This window comes from Tupaia chinensis, unplaced genomic scaffold (genome assembly GCF_000334495.1).
Source record: "Tupaia chinensis unplaced genomic scaffold, TupChi_1.0 Scaffold148004_1, whole genome shotgun sequence".
In the NCBI taxonomy this organism is placed as follows: domain Eukaryota; kingdom Metazoa; phylum Chordata; class Mammalia; order Scandentia; family Tupaiidae; genus Tupaia; species Tupaia belangeri.
Genome location: NW_006207854.1, coordinates 687,316 through 699,073, shown reverse-complemented (window position 1 = coordinate 699,073; position 11,758 = coordinate 687,316). Strand labels below are relative to the sequence as shown.

The 11,758-nt window shown below is 57.5% G+C and overlaps 1 protein-coding gene across 3 annotated transcripts in view; it reads left to right on the top strand.

Annotated features, from left to right (window-relative positions):
* Window positions 1–11,750, top strand: part of MAP3K14 (mitogen-activated protein kinase kinase kinase 14) — a 52,656-nt gene extending 40,906 nt beyond the window's left edge. The window contains exons 7-17 of one of the 3 annotated variants that reach the window (XR_003548141.1): window positions 3,848–3,977; window positions 4,202–4,333; window positions 4,772–4,876; window positions 5,197–5,360; window positions 6,087–6,237; window positions 7,875–8,228; window positions 8,404–8,510; window positions 8,855–8,981; window positions 9,021–9,038; window positions 9,659–10,151; window positions 10,489–10,535. Coding sequence is in view for 2 of the 3 variants with exons in the window: in XM_006170019.3 (XP_006170081.1) it covers window positions 3,848–3,977; window positions 4,202–4,333; window positions 4,772–4,876; window positions 5,197–5,360; window positions 6,087–6,237; window positions 7,875–8,228; window positions 8,404–8,510; window positions 8,855–9,038; window positions 10,051–10,151; window positions 10,489–10,653 (1,593 nt within the window). In the remaining variant the exon portion in view is untranslated. Of the gene's footprint in view, window positions 1–3,847; window positions 3,978–4,201; window positions 4,334–4,771; window positions 4,877–5,196; window positions 5,361–6,086; window positions 6,238–7,874; window positions 8,229–8,403; window positions 8,511–8,854; window positions 9,039–9,658; window positions 10,152–10,488 lie in introns of all 3 variants that reach the window. The other 2 variants (XM_006170020.3, XM_006170019.3) reach the window with 2 other exon arrangements.
* The last annotated feature ends 8 nt before the right edge of the window (window positions 11,751–11,758 follow it).

The following is an 11,758-nucleotide window of genomic DNA, read 5'->3' as shown; positions in this document are numbered from 1 at the left end:
AGAGAAGGAAGACCCATAGTCCTTGGGTCTCGATTAGAGGCAGAAGTCATGGGTCTGTCACCCCATCATCTTGCCGGTGTTAGAGCTGGAGTTAGAGGTAGTGTACTTGCCCAGCTGAGCCTAGAGGGGCGAAAGCTCCTGTCAGATCGCACCATCCGAGCCTGGGGAAGACAGCCGCAGCAGCAGTTCCACAGACCTCGAGGGTCCCCTTCGGGGTCTTCTCTCCTCCCCCTGCCTCTCGACTCACCTTGATTGGAACCCACCTCGTTTCCAGCCCTTTGAGCCTCAGAGGTAGCACCAGGACCTCAGGAACATTTTGTGGGCCAGTTTCTTGGCCCATTGGACAGGGCTGTGTTGAGTGGTTTGTGTCTGACACTGATCCCCGGAAGGACAGAACAGGCCTGAGGGACACAGCTCTGGGCAGAGTGGGCACCAGCCCCACCCGGGTCCCTGTGGCTCTCCGGGGTGAGGGTACAGCTGTGATATGAGCGAGTCTGGCTTCCCCTTCTGGACTCAGACCGTGGAGGTGGAGTGTGGGCCTCGGGGTGAGGCGTGAGAGTGGGCAATGTGCAGGTGTACCCCAACCTCAGACACACCACGCCAGGTGAGCAGGCTGCACCCTCACCTCCCGACAGTGGCAGAAGCGTGAGCTGTGCTCTTGCCAGCCTGGATGCCAGGGCCACGTGCCCGACTTCCCAGCTGTAGTTCCCCTCCCAGCTATTGGAGAAGGCTCAGCTGTCCCTCCCAGAGGGCGGGCGGAGGGCGAGAGAGTGTGAAGTGTCCTAGTGCCGGGAGCTTAGTCACCGGCTTCTCAGCTGTTCCCCACTGAGGTCTTCAGAGTCCCAGGCAACAAGGTAAACAACCCTTAATATAGTGGAAGAGGACGAACGCCCATCCCTCCCCGCCGCGAGGTGGTCGGAGCCGCTCAGGCACAGCCTTACAGCACCACGGCTGCTGCCCGAGCCCCGCAGAGCTGGCCGCTCGCACAGGTGCCCCCCGCCACCCGCAGCACTCGGGCACGCGGGCAGCCACCCACTGCACTTGGGTGGCCAGGCAGTGCCTCCTTTCTCCCAGGGGTAGGGGCAGTAGTGCCCTTGGAAGGCACGGGAGCGACAGTTTCCTGATAGGGAGTAGGACTCGGGAAGGTGGGTCAGGGTCAGCTGTCAGTCTGCACGTAGGGTGGGTCAGTCCAGGCCCCACCTGCTCCCCGAGGAATGCAGACACCTGGTGCTGCTGATAATGGCAGGATTCCCTTATCTTCCTCTGAGAGCCTCCCGACCAGTCAGCCCCAGAGCCTAACAATTAAGGGAGCCAGGTCCCATGCGACTGAACAAGGTTCAAATCTCAGCCCCAGTGGCCTGAAAAACATGCCCAGTTGTGTGTGTGTCCAAAATCCCAACAGGGTGGAGACATGGAGAACTGTAGCGTGACCACGCCCCTTGGCCATGCTTTCTCCCTCTCCCTCTCCCTCTCCCTCTCCCTCTCTCTGGTGAGCACACGCTCCCTCTGGCAATTAAAAAAAGAAAGAAAAGCAATGCACCTAAGTTGAAAAGAGAAGTTTTTCTTACATTCTTCCCCAAATTACTCCTGAGACGTGTGCCTTGTTGGGTACAGCCTCTCTGCCCTTGGAATCCTGTAGGTCCTGCTTCTCATTTACCCACAAAGTATGTTTTGTCACAGCGACCTCCAGAAACCTAACTTCGTAAAGGTTTATCACCAGGAGAAGCAAAGTGTGACCTGTGTTGAAACTGAGCTGTGTCCAGCCAGTGGTTTCTGCAGCGAGCACCGATGTGGAACCCAGGGTGCCACATCTCACAGTGGGGGAGGTGAAGGTTAAAGACATTTGCTAAGGGACCAGCAGTTAGCGTAATGGCTATGCCGCTGGATTCCCACGTAGGCGACCGCGGTTTGAGTTCCGGACCTGGTGGCTTAAAACTCACGCCGGGCACGTGTGCATGCGTGCTCAAGATCCCGAGAGGAGAATGGAGGAGAAGGGATTGCGGTGTGGCCATCCCCCCTGGGGGGTGATTTCTCACTTTCTGTCTCTCTCACTGTCTGGCGAGCACATGCGCCCTATAGCAAAAAAAAAAAAAAAAACTCTCCAAAAAAATAAAAATTTTAAAAAAAAACTAAATTTGACTTCATATTTGGGACCAGCAGTTAGCGTAATGGCTATGCCGCTGGATTCCCACGTAGGCGACCGCGGTTTGAGTTCCGGACCTGGTGGCTTAAAACTCACGCCGGGCACGTGTGCATGCGTGCTCAAGATCCCGAGAGGAGAATGGAGGAGAAGGGATTGCAGCGTGGCCATCCTCCCTGGGGGGTGATTTCTCGCTTTCTGTCTGTCTGTCTGGCGAGCACACGCGCCCTATAGCAAAAACCTCTCCAAAAAAAAAAGACATTTGCTAATACATGTCTTATTGGCAACTTGGTTCCAAGTCAGGTTCAGAGGCCTTTCAGAGCTGGAAATGCTGACAAAGCATCAAAGTTCCTGTGAGTCGATTAACCAGATGTTTTTTAATCAGGAGAGACATCTGGGGTGACCTTGTGGTCTATTGGTTCGGGGACCTAGATCCTTCATGACTGACCACTCAATGTGTAAAAAACATTATAGGCACACGTGTCCCCAAAATCTTGACGGGATCGAGAGGTGGGGGAGGAGAGATTGTGGTTGACCATGCCCTGATGGGGACGTGCCTTCTCCCCCTCTCTGTCTCTAGCAAGTATAAAAAAGAAGTGACACATTCTCTACTGATATGCAAAGGCCAGAGCCCCACTTAATCAGAACTTTTCGCTAAGGGAGCAAGTCTCCAAAGCCTGCAGGGGTGGAGGAAGTGGGTTCCCTGACAGGTCTCCTCCAGGCTGGTTCTGTTACCACTGGCGCCCCCTGGCGATATGACTCAAGGCTTACACAAGAACCAGCAGCAGCCAGGAAGTGTTTCTTCTCGGTCTAAGTGTTTAATAAGCTGCTTGTGTTTGTGCTGGAGGGAGGAGGTGGGGAGCTAGCACTTCCTACTAGCCACCAGGCATGGCGCCGACTGGCATCCCTCCAAGTCCTCACGGAGCCCAGGAGCAGGCGCCACTGACCCACCATTCACAAATGAAAACGCACCGTTGCTGGAAAGTATGCTACCTTTTTTAAGCAACCAGGCCAGGGTCTAAGCCCAAGGTGTTTGTATCCGAGGCCAGCTTCTCCCCACCAAGCTGCTGCTCCCTGCAGAAGAGTGAATGATCCCAGACCTCCCGGTCCACAGTGGCAGTGGCCTTGGCCAAACTCCTCCCAGAAGCCACTTCTGGGCCCAGATGCTGAGGAAACAGCTGCAAACCACCTGTGTGGACGTTTCGGTCCTGTGGGAAAGAGAGCTATTAGGAGTTAGGGAAAGTACTGCAAGGGGCACTGAGTTTTCAGACGCATCTGACAGGAGTCGACTCGCGGCTCTTGACGGAGTCAGAGAATCTGAAACCCAACTTCTGAGAGTAGACGTGCGTGTTGATACACAAAGGAACTATGTCCTAGAAAATGTCCAGACATTTGGACTGGAGAAGCAGAGGTTCTGTTTAGCAGATTTGAGGGTGAGCAGCAAGCCAGGGGCCTGGGTCAGGAGAGTGGCTTCCATCTGGCTGTCCTCACACCAGTCGGCACTGTGGGATTCAAGTACAGGTGTTGCCGCTGACCCCAGGGTGCTTGGTGCACAGTGGCATCTTGGAGGGTCCAGTGTCATAGGCATCGTGAGTGTCATCTGTGGGAACACCAGCACCTCTGGGTGGAGCACTAGTCGTCCAGACAGGATGCCAGGGAGCCAGCTCGCTCCCCTCACCCAGACTCACAGCCCCCTGGCCCTTGCAGGTGCGGGTCGAAGTGTTTCGGGCAGAGGAGTTGATGGCATGTGCAGGATTGACCTCGCCCAGGATTGTCCCTTTGTATGGAGCTGTGAGAGAAGGGCCTTGGGTCAACATCTTCATGGAGCTGCTGGAAGGTATGGAGCCAAGTCCCATTCTTTCTTTCTCAAAGCTCAAGGCCAGAGGTTTCCTCTGCTTCTCGCCCAGGTTGACCTTGACCTCCAGTCAATCCATTCTTGACCCCCTTACCCAGTGGTATCTGCAGGAAAGGCCTGCTTTCCACCACTTGCCTTTTGTGCTTGCCCTGGGCTTACTTGGGGGCCTGGGGAAGCCTCTGTAAGACTGGTCCTGTGTCCCCTAGGTGGTTCCCTGGGCCAGCTCATTAAGCAGAAGGGCTGTCTGCCAGAGGACCGAGCTCTTTACTACCTGGGCCAGGCCCTGGAGGGGCTAGAATACCTCCACACGCGACGGGTTCTGCACGGAGACGTCAAAGGTGAGGCTCACGCCCCAGGGCCCTAGCCCCCCACAGGCTCTTCCTGCGAGCCAATGACCCTGCTTTCCTCCCGCTTCTCCTGGGCCCACCTGGTCATCTCCAGGCTGACAGGCTGTGCTTGGTGGGAGGGCAAACACAGTTCCCCACACCCTCAGCTGGGCATTATGGTTCCCATGGAAGGTACTCACTGGGAGAAGGTAGGCACAGCAGAGTGGCAGTGTCTCTAGGAGCAAACGAAGCTCCTGTCCCCTCACCCTCAGATCCTGCCTCCAGCCTGAACCCATACCCTCCTCCCTTCCTCCATGACTAATCAGAAGCAGCTGCCATGAAGGGTCAGCCAGAAAACGACCTCCCTAGAGACCCGGGCCAAGCCGAGCCAGGGTGGGCTGGGGCCTGGCGTGACTCCCGTTCTTCTTCCCCCCGGTGCCACCTTGGCAGCTGACAACGTGCTCCTGTCCAGTGACGGGAGCCGCGCAGCCCTCTGCGACTTTGGCCATGCCATATGCCTTCAGCCCGATGGCCTGGGGAAGTCCTTGCTCACAGGTAAGGCCTCAGGTCCAGCCTCCTTCGCCACCATGCCACCACCTAGCCCCAACCTGATTTCCAGTGTCCAGCCCCATCCACATTCTGGAAAAGCACTTTCAGGGTTTGATCCCCATTATAGATGACACATTGCTTGGGACTGGTCCCCAGGAGAATTGGGGCTTAGCTCACCCCAGCAAGCTCAACGTGGAAGCTTCATTTCTTTAAAGTGCTTTGACAGAGACAAACTCAAGAGCCCCCAAGAATTAACCAGGTGGTCATTGCCTAGGCTCTTGCCCATCAGGATTCATGGTTTTCCTCTCTGGTCCTCGCCTTCTCAGGGGACTACATCCCGGGCACAGAGACTCACATGGCTCCCGAGGTGGTGCTGGGCAAGCCCTGTGATGCCAAGGTGGACATCTGGAGCAGCTGCTGCATGATGCTGCACATGCTCAATGGCTGCCACCCCTGGACCCGGCACTTCCGAGGGCCACTCTGCCTCAAGGTCAGCACCAGCCCCTGGGCAGGCAGGAGGGGAGGGCAGCGGGCAGGCCATGGGCCCGGGCTGCAGGCTGGAGGGGACCTCCCACTGCAGCTGCTCTTCAGTGGCAGATGGGGGGGGGATTCATCCTAAGTGTGGGTCCTGACTAGCACACTTGCCACCCACAGTTGGGCATGCATGGGAGAGCCCAGCCGAGGGGTCTCACTGAGCTTGTGGTAGGTCAGAGCTCTTCTGTCCACACCCCAGGCACCTCCACGTTCCCGTCAGGCCAGGCATGGAGGACCAGGAGTCCTGCTGCCTGACTGCCCCATCCTGTCTGGATCCCTTTTTCTTTTTTCTTTTTTGCCATAGAGTACGTGTGCTCCCTAGAGAGAGAGAGAGAGAGAATGAGAAGGTGAGAAATCACTCCCACAGGGAGGATGGCCACGCCACAATCCCTTCTCTTCCTTTCTCCTCCTGGGGTTTTGGACAAGCACGCTCACACACCCAGAGTGATTTTCACGCTGCCAGGTCCAGGACTCAAACCGCAGTCAGCCATGTGGGGTCCAGCACCTTAACCACTGCTGGCCTCACTTCTTCCCTTTTCTAGGAAAAGTCCCAGCCCTCGTTCCAGCCCAGCCTCCTCCATTCCTTGTGACTGTCTCCAGTGCTGGATGGCAGAGAGCAGGAGGGAGGCAGCTGCTGGGAGGTGAGGGAAGCAGGCCTCATGTGTTGCCTTTTGGTCCCCAGATCGCCAGCGAGCCTCCGCCCGTGAGGGAGATCCCACCCTCCTGTGCCCCTCTCACAGCCCAGGCCATCCAGGAGGGGCTGAGGAAAGAACCCGCCCACCGAGCATCTGCCGTGGAGCTGGGCGGCACAGTCAGCCGGGCACTGCAGCAAGGTAGGAGCCCTGCCCTGGCTCACAGGTCATGGTCAGGAGACGGTCCTGGGCCAGGCAGCGGCACAGGGGTAGAATGCGCCACTCCTCAAGGCTGATCCCCCCCAGGAAGGTTCTACACTTGAGTCTGCAGACCTCCTTGAGTAGGCCAGGCCCCCGTGTGCCCATGATCCAGGGCTAGCTGAGGCTGGGGGTGCTTCTTGGCAGGAAGACCCTGTTGGGGGTGCTCTCTCTTGTTCATGAAAGAAATAGACTTTAAAAAAAGCACCCCACCTCAGAACCTTACTGTCCCCACCAGAGAACCTGGGGTTGTTGGGAAGACAGAGAGCCCTGAGTACAAGTGCTTTGTGCTGCTTTATCCAGGGGCCATGCCCACAGGAGGGAGAAGAGGAGTTACACCGTGAAAGAGGGGGCTCGAACTCATTAGGAATCAGAGAGTGCAGAAGGAAGCCAGGTGACACTTACAGCCATCCAACTAGGAAGTCAGAAGTTGGTAACACCAAGTGCTGGCCGGGGTGGGAGGTGTGGGCCCATAGCTGCTGCTGGGGATGCACGACCAGGCTGTGACCGCTCTAGAGACCGCAGACCCAGACCCAGGGCCTCCATTCCTGGCGCACTGCACTGACCCACGGGGGTCACGCCTGAGGACATGCACCACAGCATTGTTCATGAAAGAGGGGTGGGTGTGATCAGGCGGGGGGCCCTCACCAGGGAGTGGACAGAAGTCAGGGATGCCCCATGGAGCACTACGCAGCAGTTAAAGCCTCTCAGTGTTCACAGAGCAGCAGGGAGGGAGCTTCAACCATAGTGGACAGAGGAACCCACAGAATGAGACCTGCAACATTTGCCTTTTGGGAAATTAAAATTGATAAATAAAAACAACATACACTTTTCAAGAACGCAAACAAATTGAAAGTGACACATCAAACAATGTTACCTGGGGGTGGGCAGGAAAGCACAGCGGTTATAGGAGTGAAAGCAGAATAAATAAAACCTGAATGGTACTTCCCATCACAAGGATGGTCGCACCAGCGATACGGTGCCCCCAGGAAGCCCTAAACCTGGGGTGGGGGAGGAGAGATGGCAGGTCAGGGAGGCCAGTTACTTGGTTTGTGCCATGGGCCAAGATTTTTTAAATTTCATTTTATTTCCTTTTTCCATGAGCGAGAGAGACAGGTACCCCCAACAGGGTCTTCATGCCATGATCCACCCCGTCTCAGTCGGTCCAGATCCTGGGTGTGCACATGCCAGGCGTGCACGAGGAGACTGTGGGTTTCAGACCTGCGACTTCCCACGTGGGTCCAGTGTTGTGGAGTGTGATGTGCCACCAGCTGGCCCCCAGAGCTATTTCTGATTCTTCTTTTATTATTAACAAAGTCCTTCTCTGGAGCAAATGCCATAATTTTTTAATTTGATACTGATACCTAGAAGGAAAATACAAGCTACAGAACTGTTCCTGTTATGTCGGCCATCTTGTTGAAAAGGCCACCTGGGGAGACCCTGTGCCGCCCTCATGACTTGGTGGCCAGCAGAGTCCCATCTCTGTATACCCCTAGCCCTTTACTTGGAAGAGGCCTCCCCTGCCTGGTCCCCATCTGTGCTGACATGCCGCCACCTCACCATTGTGCTCTGTCTTGTAGTGGGAGGTCTGAAGAGCCCCTGGAGAGGGGAACAGAAAGAATCAGGACACCTGCCACCAGCCCAGGCTGCCCAGCACCAGGCCCGACCTGTCCAGACCAGCAAGCATTCGCCGGGGGCCCCAGGGCCCCAGCCAGCTGAAGACACTGCAGGCAGGGCCCCCAAGCTTCAGCCGCCTCTACCTCCAGACCCCCCAGAACGGAACAAATCTCCAACCCTGACCATGAGCAAAGAGGAGTCTGGGGCATGGGAGCCCTTGCCTCTGTCCTCCCTGGACCCAGCCCCTGCCAGAAACCCCAGCCCACCAGAGCGGAAAGCAACCTTCCCCGAGCAGGAGCTGCAGCAGCTGGAGATAGGTACGGGAGGCCAGGCTGCGGCATGGCCCTGGGCCCCCTGCCAGTGCTCTCCACACCCAGCATGGCTCTTCCGCCAGCCCCTTCCCCAGCAGGTCAGCTCCTGCGGGCTGTGCAGGGGAACCCAGTAGGTCCAGCCTCAGCCCGGGCCCTCAGCCATCTTCCACTTTCCCTGCAGAGTTGTTTCTGAACAGCCTGTCCCAGCCCTTCTCTCTGGAGGAGCAGGAGCAGATTCTCTCGTGCCTCAGCATCGACAGCCTCTCCCTATCAGATGACAGCGAGAAGGTGAGGCAGGAGCCGTGGCTCCAGGGACGTGGTTCTCCCAGCCCTGGCAAAGTGTGTGTGCGGAAAGTGGGTAGAGGGAGGGCGACAGTCACCCCATTCTCTGGGAGGTTTCCTCACTGGTGCAGAGATCATGGTTCAGAGTGAGTCGGTCCACCTTCAGCACACCTGGGAATCAGGGAATGGGTTTAGCTACTAGGGAGTGTGGGGAGGTAGGTTCTAGTCCCCCAGAAGTACTCCTTGCCCTCCTCCAGCCCCAGATGTGAGCAGCTTCTCACCCCCAGGGAAGAGGGCCCAGGGCCTTTGGCCCCAAGCTCAGGCTGAGTCTGTGCACACTCTTGTTTCAGAACCCATCCAAGGCGTCTCAGAGCTCGCGGGACACCCTGAGTTCCGGCGTTCACTCGTGGAGCAGCCAGGCGGAGGCGCGAAGCTCCAGCTGGAACGTGGTGCTGGCCCGGGGGCGGCCCACCGACACCCGGACGGGGGGCCGGGCGGGGGGGCGCCCCCCCGCCCCCCCCAGCCATTTCAATGGTACAGTCAGTTCTCGCCGACTCAGCGGCCGGGGCAGCTGAGAGACCTGGGCCCAGGGACTGGTTAAGGGGCTTGTTCCCCCTTCCCCTGCACAGTAGAGAAGGGGAGGAAGGCACCAGCACCAGAACTCAGGTCTCTGGCTAGTGAGTTGGGCTCAGAGCAAAGCCCTGATGGCCCACAAGCCTCTCCTGATGGGCAGCGAGGACCATTGTCCCTTCGTTGGCTGCTGACAGATTCTAGCTTGGGGAGGAGAGTGGGTTCCATTGGCCTGGAGTCAAGAAACTAAGCAATTAATGTCTTCCAAAGGGAAAAGGAAGGATTGGGACCTGAGAGCATTTTAGTAAAAAACGCAGCGACAGATTTATTGGAATCCTCCTTTGGGGTTTGAGGTCAGAAGATGAGAAAGATGACATCGAATTTTGTTTGTTTTCCAGCTTGGTTACATAGATTCTGTTGTGATTCCGCTAGAACAAGGGCTCCCTCCCTCCACAGGGCCAGGTGACTCATGGCATAGGCCCCCATAGCCTGACTAAAGGCCCCTGCAGCTCAGGGAGTTATCGAAGCTGTCCACAGTCTAGTTTGGGGATCTCTGTGTTCATTCCCCTCTACTTTGCATCCAGGTTGGAATGCTACTTGCCCATAGGAACCAGCTTCAGCTCTGAGCCAGGGGCAGGCCAAACGCCAGTGTTGACAGCCTGGACGAGCTAGCAGGAGTACCGTATGAGGGTCATTCCAACCTGCATTTCATCACAGCCAGGCCTGCTCCCCTCTACTCAGGACAGTGACTTTTGTTATTGTTTAAAAGTGTCTTTCTTTTGAGAGAGAGAGGAATCCCCGCCAGGGTCATGTCAGCCTCTCCCCAGTCTCAGCCGGCCTGGATGGTGGGCACATGCCTGCCCGATGTGCTCAGGGAGGTCCGGGCAGTCCAGGACCTTCATGTGACTGAGTGCAGCACTGCCAGGCCCCACAGTGACTTAGCAACCACTCTCCTGTCACCTTGCCTGCCTCGTAGGTGTGAAGGTCCAAATCCAGTCTCTCAATGGTGAACACCTACACATCCGGGAATTCCACCGGGTCAAGGTGGGCGACATTGCCACTGGCATCAGTAGCCAGGTAAGGGGGCAGGTGCACCCTCAGGGGCAGGGTTCCAGGAGCTGTTGCTCTCAGCCCTACCCTCCAGGAGGAAGGCTTCGAATAATTAGAAATGGTACCCTTGGGAGTGTTGGATGTGGCCTCGGGTGTCTCCCAGGGTCTCGGGAGGCAGTGGTGATTGAGGGGTCCTCTGCACCCACAAATGGGCCAGTGGGATTCTCCGAGTCCTCCAGAATGAAAGGCAGTCAGTCCCCTTGGGGCAGCCTGCTCTGCTGAAGGGGGTGCCTCCCAGTGTGGTTGGGGGCTTCAGCTTTTCCCTTCTAGGTGGTCTCTGAGCACCGGTTTGCTCTGCCCCCAGATCCCGGCTGCAGCCTTCAGCTTGGTCACCAAAGATGGGCAGCCTGTTCGCTATGACATGGAGGTGCCAGACTCGGGCATCGACCTGCAGTGCACCCTGGCCCCTGATGGCAGCTTCGCCTGGAGCTGGAGGGTCAAGCACGGCCAGCTGGAGAACAGGCCCTAGCCCTGCCTTCCACCCAGTGCCACCTGCCAGAGCAGCCTTCCTTCTCGGTGCTCGACGCTGCCCAGGACGTGGGCTCAGCCTGCTCCCCGGGGCTGGAGCGGAAAAGCAGGGCCCAGCAGATCACCTCCCAGGATTCCCTCCTGAGTCCTGGCGACCTGCCCACTCCACCTGCGTGAGGAGACAGAGAGGAAGGAGCAGGATTCTCCCCTCCGGGAGCAGAGAGGGTCTGCCCTGCTCTGCTCCAGACCAGCTGGCCTGACCCATTTGGATCAGTGGCCACTCACTGGCTGTTGGTGAGAGCAGCTTCCAGCCCAGGTCAGGAGGGTGGCGAACCCCTGGCCCCTCGGCCCCAGGCGTCTGTGAGGGTGTTGAGTGTCTGAGGGCCGTACCAGGTCTAGTACCGGGCCAGGTCACACATGTGTGCGCCCTTTCCTGACACTTCTCGGCTGCCGCAGCACAGGGCCTGAGTTGAACTTGGTTTGGCCAAGGGCCAAAGCAGATGTTGAGGTGAAATGGTTCTCGGTGCCCGGGCATGTGCCTCTTTGTCCCAGGGCAGCAGGCCCCACTGTGGGCCCAGCACTCCCTGACCAGCTGGCATTCAGTTTCCTTGTCTGTGAAAGTGAAGGGTGCCAGGGTATCCACCAGATACCAGTGGAATGTGGCTGACAGATGCCATGTCCCAGGCCACACTGTCCACACCCAGCATGCAAGCTCCCAGGAACATGGCGGGTGTCCTCGCCACTGACCCGCCTTGTCCCTAGTCACAGGGCACTGCCAGCTACACTTTGCACTCTGATGACCTCAAAGCACTTCCAAGGCTGCCCTCCAGGAGAGCGGCTCAGTGGCTCTGCGAACATAAGCAGGCCAGGAGAGGAGCTGCAGGGATGCAGCGTTCACCTCCCTCCTTACCACGTGACCCCTCACACCTCTTCTTGGTGTCTAAAATGAGCACCCCCTTCCCCGTTGCCCAGTCCAGCCTCTTCAGGGGAGCTGCTCATGTCTCATGTAGCATTAAATCAACTGTGAATCATTGCAGGGAGGGGCCACTAGCCTCGACCTTCTGGGCCAGGGCAATGAGACTCAGCAGGAGGAGCTCGTCCCCGGG